The 19,387-nt window shown below is 42.5% G+C and overlaps 2 protein-coding genes across 4 annotated transcripts in view; one reads left to right on the top strand and one right to left on the bottom strand.

The window, feature by feature from the left end:
• Nucleotides 1–2,896: 2,896 nt before the first annotated feature.
• Nucleotides 2,897–9,402, bottom strand: TRAPPC2 (trafficking protein particle complex subunit 2). 2 transcript variants are annotated; one of them, XM_069971080.1, is made up of 5 exons: nucleotides 9,176–9,402; nucleotides 8,736–8,847; nucleotides 5,423–5,565; nucleotides 3,475–3,562; nucleotides 2,897–3,386 (listed from the first exon to the last, which is right to left on the bottom strand). In XM_069971080.1, exons 2-5 carry the CDS (start codon nucleotides 8,826–8,828, stop codon nucleotides 3,288–3,290), a joined length of 423 nt encoding a protein of 140 aa, XP_069827181.1. In that variant the 5' UTR covers nucleotides 8,829–8,847; nucleotides 9,176–9,402; the 3' UTR covers nucleotides 2,897–3,287. The 2 variants fall into 2 exon arrangements, with proteins under 2 accessions (XP_069827181.1, XP_069827182.1); XM_069971081.1 differs by having other exon boundaries at nucleotides 9,206–9,402.
• Nucleotides 9,403–9,412: 10 nt separating this feature from the next.
• OFD1 (OFD1 centriole and centriolar satellite protein) overlaps nucleotides 9,413–19,387 on the top strand; it is a 43,066-nt gene continuing 33,091 nt past the window's right edge. Inside the window, exons 1-9 of one of the 2 annotated variants that reach the window (XM_069971073.1) lie at nucleotides 9,413–9,519; nucleotides 9,971–10,086; nucleotides 12,188–12,385; nucleotides 13,528–13,596; nucleotides 13,693–13,723; nucleotides 14,121–14,228; nucleotides 15,792–15,928; nucleotides 17,191–17,364; nucleotides 18,888–18,994. In XM_069971073.1, coding sequence (XP_069827174.1) covers nucleotides 9,507–9,519; nucleotides 9,971–10,086; nucleotides 12,188–12,385; nucleotides 13,528–13,596; nucleotides 13,693–13,723; nucleotides 14,121–14,228; nucleotides 15,792–15,928; nucleotides 17,191–17,364; nucleotides 18,888–18,994 — 953 coding nt within the window. In that variant the 5' untranslated portion in view covers nucleotides 9,413–9,506. The remainder of the gene's footprint in view (nucleotides 9,520–9,970; nucleotides 10,087–12,187; nucleotides 12,386–13,527; nucleotides 13,597–13,692; nucleotides 13,724–14,120; nucleotides 14,229–15,791; nucleotides 15,929–17,190; nucleotides 17,365–18,887; nucleotides 18,995–19,387) is intronic. The other variant, XM_069971074.1, reaches the window with a different exon arrangement.

Genomic DNA, 19,387 nt, shown 5'->3' with positions numbered 1-19,387 from the left:
ATTTAATTATCTTATGCTGTGTTTACACAGAGAGATTTATCTGACAGATGTTTGAAGCCAAAGCCAGGAACAGATTATAAACAGGGAACAGGTCATACAGGAAAGACTGGGATCTATTCTTTTCAAATCCATTCCTGGCTTTGGCTTCATAAATCTCTCCGTGTAAACACACCCTTAGGATGTTTATCCCAGGCCTATCCCCACCCCTCCTTGCTTCATTTTATCAGTATACAGTGTCACCTAGGTGGGGCTTCACAGAAGTTGGGCCCCATCTCCCCGCTATGCTAATTAGGTTGCCTTAAGGGTGCCTTCACACATAATGACTTGCAGCGGAAATCTCACTGCGAGTTTTGCAGCAAAATCTGCTACGAGCTAAGGTCCTGGCAGGTCCCTGAGACTACATACTAGTATGTAAAGCAGCCCCCCCCTTAACCCCTTCATCGGCTCCCGCGCTGTCTATATACATTACCTGTGTCCTTGCTGCACGGGCTGTGGCTAGGCAACACACTAATTGGCTGGGCAGGAAGCCGAGACCTGTGCAGCAAGGAGACAGGTAATGTATATACAGACAGCATGGGAGCCAATGAAGGGGTTAAGGGAGTGGCTGCATTACATACGAGTATGTAGTCACAGGGGCCTGCCAGGACCTTAGCCCATAGCCGATCTCATAGAGTCGGTATGTGTGAAGGCACCCTTAAACAGAGATTTATCTGACAGGTTTTTAAAGCCAAAGCCAGAAATAGATTTGAAAAGCTGATAAATATTTCTTTCCTTTATGACCTGTTCTCTGTTTATAGTCTGTCGCTGGCTTTGGCTTCAAAAACTGTCAGATAAATCTCTGTGTAAAGGCAGCCTTAGGTGTTTTGGTGTTTGAGGCCCCCAGTGCACTGGCCACGTTAGTGATTCTCTGTACATACTGGTTCTAATTATCCAGGATTGGAAAAAGCACAACTACTTTGTTGCAAAAACAGCACCATACCTGTCACCAGGTTGTGTGTGGTAGCACAGTTCAGCTCTATTCATTTCAGTGGAAGTGAGCTGCAAAACCCACACCCAAACTGTGTGGTACAGGAGCGGCGCTATTTTTCTCATTTTACCATTGACTTTTATGTGCTCCATCCATGGAGCACATTATTACATAAAAAATACGGCTGTATTTTGCGTTTTATTTTATGGAACATTGATGAATGTATTGCCTAGAATTATTTTTTTTTTTCAAAAAATACTAATACTTTTGTTTCCTACTATGTTTCTGTTTTCTGATTGTAGTTTTTATTTTATTTTTACATTATTACGGGAAGTTTAGTATAAATTTTAAAGAATATTTTAAGTTCTGTATGTAAGAAAACTCCATAAATCATTCCATTGTAAAAACTGTACCCCTCAAAGTAGTCAAAATTACATTTAGAAAGTTAAACCTTTTGGCACTTCACACTATGTAAAAACAGACTTATTTCGGAACAACAGCTGATATGAAATACGGCCGTTTTTACATAGTGTGAACATAGCCATTAGGTGGAGCTGCGTGAACCCTGCGCATGTGCATTTTATTACTGGTGGCTAAAGAAGTTGGATACCATAGGCTGTATCTGTTTTCCAGGACTCCCTAGGGCTGCATCCACCTTCAGCCATCAGTAAACAAATGCTGTGTGTTCGAGGTTTGCTCATCTTATTTCACAGCAAATACCAGAAAGAGTTAGTAGAATTTCAAAAATCTTTTCTTTTTGAACTTGGGGGAGAGCCTGATCAGCTTCCATAAGCCAGCAGACTGGAAGCTGTTCTGAGGCAGCCATTGCTACCGTCGGCACCCAGCTGTTGCAGGGAGCCAACCACAGCATATATAGCAGTGCTTATAAATTCCCTTCCTCATGCCCCACCAACAGGTCATGAGGATAGTATTTCACAGGTGATATAATTAGGGATGGTCCAAACCTGCCGAGGTTCGGGTTCGTATGAACCCGAACGCTCGGCAGCAGATTCCCGCTGTCTGCCCGCTCTGTGGAGCGGGCGGATACAGCGGGAGTAACGCCTGGAAAACTGGGATACAGCCTGTGGCTATGGCTGTATCCCAGTTTTCCAGGTGGTCCTCCCGCTGGATCCGCCCGCTCCACAGAGCAGGCAGACAGCGGGAATCATTACCAAGGGTTCGGGTTCGTATGAACCCGAACCGAACTCTGTTCGGACCATCCCTAGATATAATTATACTCAGTGCATCAGCAATTATCACAAGTGTTCTTTGTATGGGATATGCTCAAAACATGACCTGTTGTTGGTGAGGCCTGGAATAGAGAAGCACTGATCTGTAGGGTTAAAGGGCTCGTCTGTGACTTTTCAGTAAACTAGCATTGCTTCTGTGGGAGTTCTTTGTTCTATATACACTTTGGGGGAGGTTTAGCAAACATGGTGTAAAGTGAAACTGGCTAAGTTGTCCCTAGAAACCAATCAGATTCCACCTTTCATTTTACAAAGAGTCTGTGAGGAATGAACGGTGGAATCTGATTGGTTGCTAGGGGCAACTGGGCCTGTTTCACTTTACACCATGTCTGATAAATCTCCCCCTTTATTTCTAGCTCCTCTTGTGTTCTCAGGCTCAGTCACATGACTTCTGCTTGTGATTTCTTTACTTCCTGTGATGTCACATTCAACATCTGTTTCCTGTTCCATCCACTGAGCATGATCACAGGTGGAGTCTATGCTAGTTTATTGAAAAGTCCCCAACAACCCCTATAACGGTCAAGCTCAGAATGCAGCTCTAGCATAAGCCCAGCAATGTATGAGCCGGATCCTGCTGTGGATGAGACGGCCGATGTGTATAAGGGTTAATAGCTGCATTTTATGTTTCTCTGCGTTATCTTTATATGAAAATAAAATTATTTGGATGATGCGACACAGAACATTTTACTCCCATAACTGTTTATTGTTTGTGGCCTAAAATTCCCTCCTCTCATGTATAGTCAAACTATTTCTACTACAAATAAATAACTGCTAGTCTGAACAAGCGTCACAGGACACATTAGGGAGAGCTCTACAAACAACACAAAAGTAGTACATTCTAAGTATCCAGTAATAAAGCTTCAGTCCAGGGAATATATACATGGCTTTAAACACCTTATATTTACAGCTGTAGGAATGATCAGATAATCGGACAGAACACAACCCTTTCGTCAGCCCATCAATGCCACATCCAGTTGAAGATTAATACTAGGTTCCCATTAATGGAGTCATTCACTTGTGGCTCCCACCACTGACCATCTGTAGGATCTCGCACATCAGAACACAGGCTCTATTCAGCTTAGTAGATGTTTCTTTCCAAGGAACTGTATTTTACGGTCAAATGCAGTGGATCGTATTGGAGTATTTGCCTCATAAAATGGATTCATCGCAAACTAAAAAAAAAAGGGGAAAAAAATAGGTTAAAAAGACACATACATTATATATAGGGACAAACAATATGTGTACAATCACAACTCATACCTTGATGTACAAGTCATATGCTTCATTGAAGAAATTTTTTATTCCATCTTCTTGTCGGACGTCATGAAGCATAATAAATCTCATATGTAAAGAAAAAAGCTAAGTGCTAAGGAAAATTGTGAACTAAAAGACATTTTATATGGTTAGAAACAAACACCTCCCAATATGTACAGATATTTGCCTAAAAAACTATTTGTATTTATAGACATTTAAAATTATTTGTATATAAAACTACTACAAACACATTACTATGGATGACCTGACATTGCAGCAGGTCATAAGTTACCATTCTACTCAGGTGACTTGTCATCAGTTGAATGAAATATCATACAACTCAAATTATGTGTGCTTGGAAAACATTTTAATAAAATTTAAAGGGAATCTGTCAGCACCAAGGCCCTGCCTGAGGTGCTGACAGTGTGCTGTAGCTGTCAGGCCCCTAGTGAGCATGGTACCTTTAGGTAATTTGTCCGTGCAATGGATTATGCAGAATCTCATGGCTCCTGTAATGAAGAGTCAAAGAGGAGTCGTGGCTCAGCGTTTGTGCCGAACAATCTCAGCTACAGCACACTGTCAGCACCTCAGGTAGGGCCTAGGTGCTGACAGATTCCCTTTAAGAGTAGCTTCAAACGTACCGTATCGCAGCGGATTTTCTGCTGCAACTCCGCAGCACATTTGACAAAATGAATGAACACAGCATTAAATCTACACCATCAAATCTACTGCAGATCCGCAGCAGATTTGACAGTGCATATTTAATGCTGTATTCATTCATTCAGTCAAATCTGCTGCAGATCCGCAGCAGAAAATCTGCTGCGATGCGGTACGTGTAAAGCCACTCTTACTGTCAGCACCCCGGCCCTACCTGAGGTGCTGACAGTGTGCTGTAGCTGGCAGTCCCCTAGTAAGCATGGTGCCTTTTGGTAATCTGTCCGTGCAGAGGATTATGCACAAACCTACTGTAATGAAGTGTCACAGAGGAGTTGTTTGTGCCACACTTCACAGAAAGGCTATTTCACACACTGTTGAAATGGATGGCCGCCGTTTAATGGAAAACAACGGCCATTATTTCAAACCAAGGGCCATAATCCATTACATGGACAAATTACCAAAAGGCACCATGCTCACTAGGGGACTGCCAGCTACAGTATAAAGTCTCTGCAGAGACATATATCCTGAGCTTATCATTGCGAGTGCCAGATAAATATTCATGGGGAAAGGTGGGGTGGATAATCACTCCCATTATTAATCCCTTAATGTTCTGCACCATACATGTGTGAAGCACATAAACACATCACCTGGTGAATACTGGCTACTATCAGCAACTGGAAATTGCTAATAATGTCAGTCACTTAAATGACATGATCAACTGCAATTACAGCATTTAAAGAGGATGTACCACCAGGTACATCCTCTTTAACCTAAAGCCACGGATCGAACGGAGCCGTTTTCCAGACCGAGGCCCAGTTCCCGTGCACAGCATTGTTCTATGCACCGGAACCGGCCTGTGCTCAAGCACTGGAGGTAGCCTGGGCCGCCCCCAGTGGGAAGGAATTCCCTCCCCTGTATGACGCGGCTCCATTCATTCTAAGGCATACCTCCAGTGCTTGAGCACCGGCCGGTTCCGGTGCATAGAACGATGCCGTGCACGGGAATCGGGCCTCGGTCCGGAAAACGGACCGCGGCACCGGCTTCCCCGTGCCGGCGCTGTTCGATCCGTGGCTTCAGGTTAAAGAGGATGTACCTGGTGGTACATCCTCTTTAAATGAATCACTGACCTATCATCCTCATCATGTCCAGTGCCCAATCAACACCTCTGCAACATGATCGTGGGATGCAGATTGGTTATTATGGCAGCTGAAGGCCTTTACCATATAAATGTGGGAGGATATTTTACCATAAAACTTCAATAATAAAATGGTAACATCAGCAGTAAAAAAGGATATGTCCAGCAGTGACAAATGCAGAAACAAACCATTCATTAAATTTGTCCACTGTCTTGAGGTACATGTTGTTGGACAGCCACATGTTCTCATCCACAAGGTCCAGTGCTGCGTGTGCTATGAACTGGTTCAGATGACGATGATCGTCCTTGGCAAATTATTAAAAAAGGAAAAACTCAATTACATGATAGAAGGTTTTTGAACCACTTAAAGGGGAAGTCCAGGTAAAATAATTTTAAGATATGTTATTGCCCAACAAAAGTTATGAAAATTACTAATAGACACTTATTATGGGAAACACACCTATAGTGCATTATCCCTGCACTTACTACAGCATGGCGTGTTCAGGTATCTGTAAAGTTGGTGATGTCAGCAGTGGGACAGACTGGAGCAGCAGGTGTCGGCAGTTCATGTGACGTGACATCACCAACTTTACAGAGACCTGAACACTCCATGCTGTAGTAAGTGCAGGGATAATGCACTATAGGTGTGTTTCCCATAATAAGTGTCTATTAGTAATTTTCATAACTTTTGTTGGGCAATAACATATCTTAAAATTATTTTGCCTGGACTTCCCCTTTAAAAAGGTAACAATTTTTACTTGTATATAAGAAACTTGTATATAAGTAAAGTGGATCTATAAATGTTCTTGATATATACCAGTGTGAAATAATGCCATACATGTATAGATAAGAACTAGAGATGAGCGAACCTGGAGCATGATCGAGTCCATCCGAACCCGAACTTTCGGCATTTGATTAGCGGTGGCTGCTGAAGTTGGATAAAGCCCTAAGGCTATGTGGAAAACATGGATATAGTCATTGGCTGTATCCATGTTTTCCAGACAACCTTAGAGCTTTATCCAAGTTCAGCAGCCCCAGCTAATCAAATACCGAAAGTTCGGGTTCGGATCGACTCGAACCTCAACCCGGTTCGCTCATCTCTAATAGGAACACTTCTTTAAAGCGAATCTGCCACTAGGTACATCGCTGTGTGTTTTTACATAAATGGATCAGCACCAGTGCGGTCCTATTTTTGAAAAAAGAAAAAGGGACGGGAGGAAGAAGGGCGCTTCCTTGTGTAGTGTAATTGATATAGATAAACGGAGAGTGCTCCACCACAAAACGCACTCACCTGCAGGAGTTGTGCAATGTGAATAAGCGTATGTCTGTATCACTGCAGCCAACCGAGTAACGATCACCAAACAACAGTGATGTATTATAGAGAGCAAGAAATCCTCACCGAACCTGAGGGTGGTAGAATCCTCCAAACAGGGGCACAGGTGATTATAAAATCTTGGCGATATGCATAACCTTGCTGGTAAACAAGTGCAGCATTAATCCCCACAACTGGAAGTCATCACTCCTTAACCCTTAGACGACCCAGGGCGTATAGTTACGCCATGGAAGTCTGTCCCCAGACGACCTAGGGCGTAACTGTACGCCCTGGGTGTTATTCCCGCTATGAAGCGCGCTCCGGAGCGGAGCGCGCTTCATAGGAGGTGGGGGCCGGCTGCAGTGAGCAGCCGGGACCTCACCGGCAATGACACGCTGCAGCGATCGCGCTGCCGCGTGTCATTAACCCCTTAAACGCCGCGATCGCGGCGCGACCGCGGCGTTTAAGTGTAAGTGACAGGGGGAGTCCCCTGTCACTTACCGATCGGGACCCCCGCAGTGTGACTGCGGGGGTCCCGATCGGTAAAACGGACTGCTGGAGGTCTCTCACCTGCCTCCATGCGGTCCGATCGGCGCTCTGCTACTCTAAGCCTGCACAGGCAGGCTCAATGAGCAGAGCGCCGATAACACTGATCAATGCTATGCCTATGGCATAGCATTCATCAGTGTAAAAATCAGACTAGTGTATGTAAAAGTCCCCCAAAGGGACTTCAAAAGTGTAAAAAAAAAAAAGTAAAAAACACCAACACACTACCCCAAAACCCCTCCCCCAATAAAAGTTGAAATCACCCCCCTATCCTATTATATAAATAAAACATATAAAAATAAATAAATAGATAAACATATAATATACCGTAGCGTGCGTAATTGTCCGATCTATTAAAATATAACAAGTGTCATTGCGAACGGTAAACGGCGTACACGAAAAGAGGGAAAAAAGTGCGCGGATTACCGATTTTATGTTACATTATATATATAAAAAAATTAATAAAAAGTGATCAAAACGTCCGATCTTCACAAATATGGTATTAATAAAAACTAGAGATCATGGCGGAAAAAATGACACCCCATACAGCCCCATAGGTGAAAAAATAAAACCGTTATAAGCGTCACAATAGGCCCATTTTATTTATAATTAATTGCCAAAAAAAAGGATTTCATTAAAAAATACATATATAACATTAGAGAATCTGTGTAACCTGCATATGGTTGTGTTCAGACTGACCTATAGAGTAATGGTATCATGTCGCTGTTACCATATAGTGCATTACGTAGACACAGGAACCCCCCAAACGTTACCATATTGCATTCTTTTTTGCGATTTCACCAATTTATATCTTCATAAATAATATATTTGGAATTCCATCATACATGTTATGGTAAAATGAAAGGCGCCATTACAAAGTACAACTATTCCTGTAAAAAATAAGCACTTACATGGCCTGTAGATAAAAAACTGAAAGTGCTAGAGCTCTTAGAAGGGGAGGAGGGAAAAACGGAAACACTAAGATCAAAATTTGCGCGGTCCACTGGGTCATTTTGGGCCTGGTCCTCAAAGGGTTAAAGTGACTGTACCACCAGGCCCAGGCTGAAGCACTGGAGGCGGGCCGACCCACCCTTAGTGGGAGAAAACCCTAGCCCATCCATGAAGTGACTCCATTAGAATCAATGGAACCCTATCATAGCGAGGCTAGGGTTTCCTCCCACTAAGGGTGGGTCAGCCTGGGCCTGGTGGTACAGTTACTTTAAATATTAAAATCTAATGTCCATAAAGGATAAAAAAAATACAAGGTGCAACACGTTTCGGACTCCTATTACATGGGGGCCTTTCTCAAGCAATAAAGATTGGTCCTTTTTTTTTTTTAACTGCCACCCGTTTCCTGCGCACAGCACCAGTCTACTACCGAGCACAAAGCACGAGGGGTGTGCCTGCCGATCCCCAGTGTGACAATCTCCCCTCTGTAATGCAGCTCCTTTGATTCATGCCCAGCCGATGCTCGGGAATAGATGGCGCCGTGTGCGGGAATCAATAAAAGGTCTGCGGCAGCGGCATCCCTGCACTGGTGCTGATCCATTCATGTAAGAAAACACAAAGCGATGGAAGTAGTGGGACATTCGCTTTAACCTAATAGTCATACAGTACCTTGGATTCAGTCTTTCCTGGAGGCAGAAATTCCATCTCAAACACAGGATTGTCATGGTGTCCCACAATCACAAAATAGAAGCTGCCAGACATGGTCGTCACCTACAGACACCTGAAATACAGAAGATAGAACTGTTCAGAACAGCAGAATAGGTGTGAATGCTCCTCAATAGCTTCCTTCCCAGATGGTGACATACACATGTAGCAGAGCCGAGGATGCAGCCATGGTTTCCGCAGCACAGAAACCTCCTGGGTGCCTTCACACCTACGGGATCTGCAGCGGATTTTCTGCTGCAGATCCGAACGGATTTGACTAAATGAATGAACACAGCATTAAATCCGCACTGTAAAATCCGCTGCGGATACGGTGTGTGTGAAAGGAACCGAATGGCACAGTCAGCTCTGCTGCGTCAGTTAGCCATATAACAACTGTAACTCACAGTAATATCCCCGAGATCCGGGCAGCTCACCTCTTCCCAGGTAACCAGCCCAGCCTCAAAGCTTTACATTCACTAGCTAGGAAGCCCGTCACCAGGGAATGACGTCAACATGTCACACTATAGGAAGTCTCCATTTCGGTCGTAGAACAACTTTATTGAAAACGAACAGAACTGTTTGAAAGCGAGGCTTGGAATACGGATATGCCGCAGCTGATTGGACGGTTGGCGTTCGGCTCTTGGTGTGATTGGTTGCCATGTGAATAGGATTCCAGGCGGTTATGTGCGCTGTGTTTACCCTTAGACTGGCGGTTGGCACTGTGAGCGCTCCTATATGCTCCAGGTGGGTGAGTATTACAGATTGTGTACATGTCATATCAGGTACTACACATGTATCCATAGTGTATCTAGTGGAGTACCAGGTTCTGTGTTAGTATAGTGGAATGCTTCTGATAAGTTATGATAATATCTCCCACCTGACATGTTTCTATTGTTAGGAGTATGTGTAAGCATCACTCTCCTGCCACATATACAGTGCTGGCACAGTGGGTAAGAGCGCCCACATCAGCTAGACCAGTGTGGGACAGCTGCCACCTGGGCTCAGTGCTGCCCTCTCCTGCCAGTGCTTCCTCCTCTTGGCTTTAGGGATGTATACAGCTCCCCTGCTGTCCTGCAGGTCTGTGACTAGCTGTAGATGTCACTATATCTCAGGACTAGTACCAAGGCAGTGCGCTGTTATGTGAAGGCTGAACCTTTACCAATATAATTTACTTTTTTTTGTATTTGTATTTTTGACAGATTTCACCTTCCCCGGCCAAATGTCTCAGAGTGAGCTGAAGTCCTTATCCCAGGAAGAATTGCGGAAAAGACTTTATCAGACCTTTAAAAAGAAGGGGGTTTTAGATTCACTGAAGGTAATTCTTTCTTTTCTTACTATTAAACCTAGATCTTGCCGAGAGGAAGTGGCCGGTGTCCTTTTTTTCTGATCACATAGTTTGGAGACTATACTGGCATTCATGCCTAAGGTCTATACATTTTTTATACTTAACCTTTGTAAAATATTAACAAAAGTGCAACAGCAACCCACAGGTGCAAGATCTTCCCATATATATTCCTCCCAGTGTACACACGATAAAAACCTGCTCTGTAGATATTGAAAAAAAGGAGGATCTTAGCAAACTGTTTAATCAAACAGAGTGCATGTCACCATGTTAAAGGGGTAGTGGGGCGCTAAGAAATTATTCACAAAATAACACACATTACAAAGTTATACAACTTTGTAATGTATGTTATGTATGTGAATGGCCCCCTTCCCAGTGTTCCCCGACCCGTGGACCCGGCAGTGTAGTGCATTACACATACCTGATACGTGTCGACCCTCGTCCGCCGTCTTCTGGGAGGCCGTCCGACCCGCTCCTGCCGTCCCTCATGCCGGCCCCCCTCTGCCGCGTCATAGCTGTGCTCAGCCCCGATTGGCTGAGCATAACTGTGCTCAGCCAATCGCGGCTGAGCAGCTGATGACGTGTGCCGCATCATCAGCTGCTCAGCCGCGATTGGCTGAGCATAACTGTGCTCAGCCAATTTCAGCTGAGCATAGTTATGACGCGGTAGAGGGGGGCCGGCGTGAGGGAAGGCAGGAGCGGGTCGGCCGGCCTCCCAAAGATCACATCACTGTCAGAAGACGGCGGACGGGGGTCAACACGAATCAGGTATGTGTAATGCACTACACTTCCAGGTCCATGGGCGGGGTCGGGGAACAAGGGCCATTCACATACATAACATACATTACAAAGTCGTATAACTTTGTAATGTGTGTTATTTTGTGAATAATTTCTTAGCGCCGCACTACCCCTTTAAGGTGTCCTCAGAGACATGGTCCCTACTCTAGCAGTTTTTATTGTTGTGTACACTGGGAGGAGTATATACGGTAAGCCCTTACACCGGTGGGTTGCTGTTGCACTTTTTGTATTTTTGTCTGTACTTAAGCCACAAGCAGCGTGCAACCTGCAGTGTAAACAGAGGCATAGAGGTGCTGCCCATTTTTTTTTTTTTTTTTTTTTTTTTTTTTTTTTTTTTCTTTTGTAAAATATTATATACGTTTTGTCTTAATAAACCTTACTTGTTGATTAATGAAAAGTTATTAAACTTTACACTGGTTTCAGTTACTTACCATTTAAAGTGTTTTATTTTCTCTGTGTGAACGGAAACATTCTTGTTCACAACCGGAGGCTGGTTATATGTCATATCCAAGTGTATTACAAAGTTCCATACAGTAATTATATGGGTTTTCCCAATATAAATTTTTTACCTATCCACAGAATAGGTGATAACCTTGTTTTCCTGTGTGGTGGTCGATCTATGCACATTGCCTCTCCTTTCACTTGCTGTGTGAGTGCCAACTATATTTGGCTGCTGTGTTTGTTTGTCTCCCTTAGTCCCAGAGAGAGCAAATGGAGCAGTAGTGCACATGCCTTTTGCTCCATTCATTCAGTGGACAATTGACCTCTGTTCTTCAGATTCTTATCACCTATCTAGTAGACAGTAAAGTCTGTTCTTTGGATAATCTCTTTAAGGACATGTTCACACAAAACATGAACATAGGCCGTTTTATTCCATTTTAATTGAAATGCGGGCACATTTGGGTGTGCCCACTTTTCAATTAGCCATAGAGCAAAATGTAAAGTACAGCTGGGAGCTGTACTTTACATTGTGTGCACAGGCTATCTTGTGCGGCTGCTGTTCAATGAATAGCGGCCTCACAAAATAGACATGTTAGTTTTCTGTGAGGCTGCATGGAATCCCGGTCATAGTGTATACACCACGATGCACGCTGTCAATAAACAGCGGCTGTTGTAAATTACAATAACGGTCGTTGTGTTATTGTACAAATACAGTGTGTGAACTTGGCCTAAGCTTTATTTTCAGAAATCCCGGAAACAGAATAAAACAATTGCTTGAAATGAATATTTCCAGTTCCTATGAATGACGTTCTCTTTATATATTTCTTTTTACAAGACACAACTGAGAAATCAGCTGATTCAGGATCTGAAGCTGCGTGCCGCTGGCAACGAGTCCCTTCAGCCTCCGCCTGTTTCTGGCGACTCACTGTTGCACAGGGCCTGTAATAGCCTAGTGGCAGATCACCTGAGAAGATGTGGCTACGAGTTTTCTCTATCAGTGTTTTACCCAGAATGTGGGCTGGAGAAAGAACAGGTACATTGGGTTTACCTTGATTCATACCTTAGAGTAATGGTGCATTTACACAGAGCGATAATTCGCCCAATCGAACGATTGACAATTTCGAAGTAACAATGTGTTTTTTATAACGATCAGCGTTTAGAGGGAACGATATTTCGTTTGGAAAAATCGTTATTGAGATTGTTTTAAGATCGCTTAAAGGGGTTGTCCGGCGATAAAAAATTATTCACAGAATAACACACATTACAAAGTTATACAACTTTGTAATGTATGTTATGTCTGTGAATGGCCCCCTTCCCCGTGTCCCACCACCCCCACCCGTGTACCCGGAAGTGTGGTGCGCTATACATTACCTGTCACGTGCCGACCACGGTCTCCGATCCTCAGCAGTGACGTCTTCTTCGGGCGGCCAGCGGATCTTCCCGAGTGCTGGCCGCCCTCTGCAGCGTCATCAGAAGCTCAGCCGCGATTGGCTGAGCATAACTGTGCTCAGCCAATCGCGGCTGAGCGGCTGATGACGCGGCTTGTGACAGGTATGTATAGCGCACCACACTTCCGGGTACACGGGTGGGGGGTGGTGGGACACGGGGAAGGGGGCCATTCACAGACATAACATACATTACAAAGTTGTATAACTTTGTAATGTGTGTTATTCTGTGAATAATTTGTTATCGCCGGACAACCCCTTTAATGTCATCTGACCATTCTCATATTTAACTTCATGGCAGAACTAAAACTAAGGATTAACAGTTTATGAAGATTTTTCATATTTTATGCAATGTTTTTATTTTTTACTTATTCACTTTACTTAAGGAACCTAAAGAGCTTGAAACAGAATGGTTAGGCTCGGTTTTAGACATGCATTTTAGACATGTGCTGCCAATTATACACATGAATCTGTATTTTTTTTGTTGTATAAAACATATAAATAAGCATAGTCCTGTTTAAGAAAGGTGTTCTGTCTAAACGTATTCCGATAGATCACTTATTGTCGTACATTGTATATTTAAGTAGATAGGGACGTTGGTGTATATGTCCCAGTGTGTATGCATCCAACCCACCTTATAAGAACAGAGCTTTACTATGTTTACAGCATGTTTAAGAAGGACTAAATGGTTTGTACAAAGAGTATTTTATTTTATTTCTTTATCATAAAGGATTTCACGATCCACGATTTAATGCAGCTGATGAAGATCAACCCTAAATCCGAGTTCTACAAGTCTCTGGTAATGTGGGTTTTAATTGCTTGTTATATTCTACATGATATATTGGAGTTATTTTATATGCTGATTTACCTTTTTATTGCTGTTTTTTTACCGCAGACATCGGTCCACCAGAAAGGTAGTGCAAAAGGTATAGTTGCTTGTTGATTATTTGTTCCATGTTTGACTATGGAGTCTATAATAAGGCATACCCATACCCATAAGGCATTTTTGTTTGCGTGCTGAGCATGTTTTAACAAGGTGTTCGACCTGATGGGATATCCTTTTTTTGTTCGGCTCAATGAGAATGAGAATGCTGCTGGACCTCCCTGCAGTCCAGCAAGATGTTGGAGGGTATAGGGGAAAACTTAGTTCTTTGAGCACCCACTGAATTGCTTGGGTGACTCTGGAGTGTATTGTCGTGCAGCATTATCTTGTGTCCCTGACTTACAGCCCTTATGTGATTGGCTGTCTACAGGTATACTGTATATGTAATATAGCTTTTTAATAAATGCATTCATTATCTCATATTTTTCTTTGCTTTGAAGGTTTTCTTATGCAAATCCTGACAGAACTAATAGGCTACCACCTCCAGAAAGATGGCAGAGATGCTTACAGTCAGACAACCACAACTTCTCTTTACAAGGAGTCAATAGGTATTGTTTAATTGTACTCTGACAATGGGCAACTGTAAAGGCCCTGTTACACCAATCGATTAGCAGTTGTACTCTGGCGATTACTGGCTGTTCCGGACGATAATCGTTTGGTGTAATAGGTCATGTTCAAAGGCAGTGATCAGTCGACATGCACATGCTTATGATGGCAAAACACAGCTATATTCTATGGGCGATCAAAGAATCGTCCAGGCAGCCCAGCCTGGGGCTCCTCCCTGTTCGTTGTCTGTGCGTGTAATAACAGATAGAGAGTAGGGAATGAGGAGTAAGCAAGCGCTGACCTGACAGGACAGCACTTGCTTGCGCCTCAGTATCGGGCCATGTAATAGGGCTGTAACCATCTGAGCAACTTTGATGAGAGACACAATGAAATAAAAGCAAAATACGGCCTTAATTTTGAGGCAAAAATATGGTCGTATTTTCAATGTCATAATGTGCTCCATTGAAGTCAATAGGGAATTGTCCACAATTGTCAGAATAATGAACATGCTCTTCTTTTTTTTACAACATGCTCTAACAAAATAATGGACTTTTTCTTTCACCTGTTCATACATTATTTTACATTCATTTAAAATGACGGACGTATTTTGGTAGTATTTTACTGTGTGTGAACATGCCCAAATTTTGTTGGCAAAAATGAAGGTTGGTTAGAGTTGCAGAACCTCCAAAATGTTAACAGTGTGCATTGGTCAGCACCTGCTAAATGTGTTCTAAGGAAGGACAACAGGTGATAGGGTCATGAGCACCCAAGGGTCATTCGACATCAAAGTAAAGGTTAAGTGGTCTGGTCCAGATAAACAGAACTACTGTACCACACATTGCCTATAAAGTCAATACTGGTAAATATAGTAGAGTGAATATACATTGAAATTTAAACCCATATTTAGTTTTTAATTTAGTCTTGTAAAAAGTCCCTCTCTTTTTCCAGGTGTTCCAATTCCCTGGATGATATTACAGATTACATATGAGACCGACCAGAGTGTTATTCTAGACTATTCTGTAAAATCATAAAACTTGGAAAGCAGAATGACTTTTAAAAACTAAATAATAAATCATTAAATTTTGTTTTATCAAATGTCACTGTAGTAAGCAGGCAGGGAACATAACAAACAGGCTTAACTTACCTTTCCCTGTGCCCCCGAAGTGCTGCTTTGCCGCTTCAGAATCCCTGATTTCAGTGACATGACAACCCGGCTGATTGGCTGAGCGGGCAGTCTATTAGTAACTGGGGCAGGACACAGCTGCACGTTCTGTTTGGCTGATGGGGCAATCCATCAGCTGGGTCGGACATTTCTCCCCCGAGTCGTGATGACATCGAAACTTGGGGGAAAATTAGTTCCAGCTGGGATCCTAGAACCTGTGTGGGCATGAGGAGAGGTAAGCAGCACTTGTCTATTATGTTCCCCACCCCTGCAGGTTGGCAAGTTTTTAAAAATTTGCTGGACTTCTTCTTTTAATCCTGCTGGTAAATGAATTGTTGATTATAAACCTCTTTTGTTGCTTACACTCACCCTAGAATCTCTCACATTTCTTCTATTTTCACAGTGGAGAAAATGAAGTTTATTGACGAACAGTTTGAGGAATTGTATCCAAAACGTCCAAAATTTGAGTCCCTGGAAGGCAAGCTGTTAGAGTATCGCAGAGAAATCGAGGAGCAGCTCCAGCAGGAAATGTCTCAAAAGGTTAGTAGTTATACTAACCTGTGCCAGTGTAGGGATTGACCAATGTCTTCTCATCATTACAGGTTTGAGGACATGTGGCCAAACATAAGCGTATATACAATGGTACACCGTTAGCTTAATTGGTTCAGGAGGGCAGTTTGAGAACCGAGCAGTGTTTTCTCATAAGAAATAATATAAATGTGTTCAGTTGGTTCCAGCACCCACCAATAGTTAACTATAGTACTCATTTATTACATTAAAAAGTGCCCAGTATAATCACTCCAGTATAGAACAGCACTATACTGTATAGTATGTTAAAACAAGAAATGTTCAGCAAAGCCAGCAATTATAGTACAGCAATGCACCAACTCCCCACTCATCCTTTACTGTATAGTGCACCTCCACCCCAGCACTGTAAAGGATGGGAGATGGTGGTGCACTGACTGTACCACTACTGTACTGTATATGTACTCCAGCAATCTTAATAGTAGTACTATGTAGCGAATTAGAATAAGGCGCAGAGAACTCACCCAAAGCAGTTCCACGAAAAGTCATTTTCATAGTGAGCTGCGTAGTAGGAGAACGATGCCAGCGTTCTCCTACTACCCTGCCTGCATTCTTCTCCTACTACCCCACTCTCTATGAAGATTTGAATTATAGATTTATTGTTGAACTGCTTTGCGTGAGTGCTCTGCGCTTTATTCTTCTTCACTACATTGTTGCCACACTTGTTGCTGTTGCACCCTCTATGCCACAACAGTCATTTCCTAATCTATACCTTGCTACCTTATACCATGAGCCTATTGATTGCATTGTGTTCACTGTGGAGGTGCTGGCTATGATTACTTCACACCTGTCTTATACTGTACTGTACTGTATGTGAAGCCTCACCAGTGCTAAACTCACCAGGTACAACCCACCATCCACTCTTGCAAAAACGTTAGATACCGAGCAAAGTTTGAATTGTGAAGGTTACTTCCAGGTAAATTTTTTGTCTCACTACTGAACACTTCAAATTCAGATAGCGTTTGAACACCAAGGTATTACTGTCCTTGAAAATACTGTTTGAGAACTGAACTGTTTGAGTTCAGAGCAGGTTGAGGTCTGAGATACCCTTGTATATTGTATATGCCTGTAAAGGGCACACTGCCCCATGCTGTTATTGTTCAAAACGGTATTGTTCTTTTCCAGCTGATTACCAGTATAATTTTGTTCCATAAAATAAACATAGAAACAAATATTTTTGTTCATTACATTAACTCTTGTTTTTTATTTTTACCAAGTTCCAGCATTTTAAAGATGTTGAACTTGCAAAAATAAAGCTGGAAGAAAGAGAAAAGTCCCAGAAGGAGATTTCTGATTTCCGTAGAGATTTGGAAAAGACCTACCAGCTGAAATATGATGGCTTGGTGTCACGCGAGAAAAATGCTATAGAACGACTTCAGAAGCAACAGGAGGTAATGATAGCAAGCTGATCATTTTATTGTATGTAAAATCATGTATCTGAATTCAGATGGTTAGACAGCACTGTAATAGAGACTTATCAAAACGTTTTATCGGTCAGGGTCTGTTTTAGATCCCAGATTACGAGAACAAGGTGGGAGGAGTTTGCTCTTATCCCATTCCTTCCACCGTGTCACGTGACTGAGACAGACCAATATTGTAAGTGTATGGAGCTGTCTCATTCACATAGATACAGAGTGGAGAGGTGACAGGTACACTTTCAAGGGGTATTCCACTCATAACTTTTAATATGTTGCTGCCCATGAAAAAAACTAATAATTCATTCTATACTTGTTATTATTAGAGATGAGCGAACCGGGTTCGGGTTTGAGTCCAGCTGAACCCGAACGATCGGCATTTTATTAGCGGGGGCTGCTGAACTTGGATAAAGCTCTAAAGTTGTCTGGAAAACATGGACACAGCCAATGACTATATATATATATATGTTTTCCACATAGCCTTATGGCTTTATCCAAGTTCAGCAGCCACCGCTAATCTAATACCAATCGTTCAGGTTCGGCTGGACTCGAACCCGAACCCGGTTCGCTCATCTCTAGTAGTCATTTTCTATTAAGTCTCCTTCTCCCATTTCTGCTTTCTGCTGAAGAGACAAAAAACTGTGTGTGAGCTTTTTGCTTCATCTCCCCTTCCTCCCTCCTCATTCCTTCTGAGACGGCTGATGTAAACAAGTACCTATCTGCAATTTTGTAATGCTGGGAGGGTTAATATGAGGTCAATTTGTTGATGAACTCTTTGTGACTATCCCTCTGGCATTAAAAAGTTGCAAGTAGGGACTTGTTTACATCAGCTGTCTCAGAAGGGAGGGGGGAAGAGAGGGAGATGGAGAGAAAAGCTCACAAAACTGGGAGAAGGAGACCGAATAGATAATAATAAGTATGGAAAGAATTGTTAGTCTCAGCATGGGCAGCAACATAGAAAAAGTTATGTTTGAGTGGAATACTTCTTTATGTTGTGATTGTTAGTATTATGCTTAGTTCACACTGCATCTTTAGGCTTCTGTTTAACGTAAACACCAGGTAAAAATCTCAGGGGAAATTTATCAGGGGCTTTGCGTCTATTTTTAGGTGTATAATTTGGATTTTTCACCCATTTTTGGTCTAAGTTCTATTCATGAACCAGTATTCGACAGGTGAATATTTTTAGATGCAACCTTTTTTTAATCTGCCTGTTTTGAGTACTCCCCCCAAAATTCACATAATTTGCGTCCAATTTATTGTTGCAAAAACTGGTGCAGGCCTACGTCTGGTCAGTATCAGGTGAATTTGTTTGCGACTTTTCCATAAATCACACACAATATAATGTAACAAAATAAACACCAACCCACATTAGAATAGTCTCTCACACTAGACTCCTTTGTAAATGTCCCCCTCAGTGTCTGTTGTGTTACATTTAAAGAAAAGGAAGAAGAGGGCATCTTGTTAAGACTGTTAAGATGCAGCTCCTCCTCTCTTTACAGATTGATTCCAAGGAATTGTATGCTCAGAGACAGGCACTGCTGAAAGAAATTGAGACTGTACGATACCGGGATATGGACCTTCGCCAACGCATTGAAGCTTTTGAGCTGTAAGTTCTAGTAATTTCTGAGGCCGTTCAGTTACTGAGCAATAAAGGGAAAGTGTAAAATTAAATGTACAGGAAATATTAATAGAATAAAGTCTCACAAGGCCTAAAAGATTATCTAATTAGACTAATGGTAGTGGGTTATAAGGCAATAATGTTATGTTGTTTCTTTGTGAGGTAGGAAACATAAAGATAACCCGGATCCGTTACGTGGGAACCCACCCTTAAAGGGTTATCCGGGCATATGCAATATGTCATATCTTGCTGTGGGCACTATAAAAATAAAAAAAATCATGTTCACCTACCTGGCTGCCTACAGCTCCTAATGCGACATTATTTATTCCCCGTCTCGTCATGCTTCTTTCTACTTATGAGATGGACTTGTTAACAGTAACA

This window comes from Dendropsophus ebraccatus, chromosome 5 (assembly GCF_027789765.1).
Source record: "Dendropsophus ebraccatus isolate aDenEbr1 chromosome 5, aDenEbr1.pat, whole genome shotgun sequence".
NCBI classification, from domain to species: Eukaryota; Metazoa; Chordata; class Amphibia; order Anura; family Hylidae; genus Dendropsophus; species Dendropsophus ebraccatus.
This window is presented reverse-complemented; position numbering and strand designations above follow the sequence as displayed.

Coding starts and splice junctions, on each gene's coding strand:
- TRAPPC2 (XM_069971080.1), bottom strand. CDS start 8,828: ATGTCTGGCAGCTTCTATTTTGTGATTGTGGGACACCATGACAATCCT. Junction 5,566..8,735: donor CAGGAAAGACTGAATCCAAG/GTACTGTATGAC, acceptor TAATTTGCCAAG/GACGATCATCGTCATCTGAA. Junction 3,563..5,422: donor TCTGCATTTGTCACTGCTGG/ACATATCCTTTT, acceptor GCTTTTTTCTTT/ACATATGAGATTTATTATGC.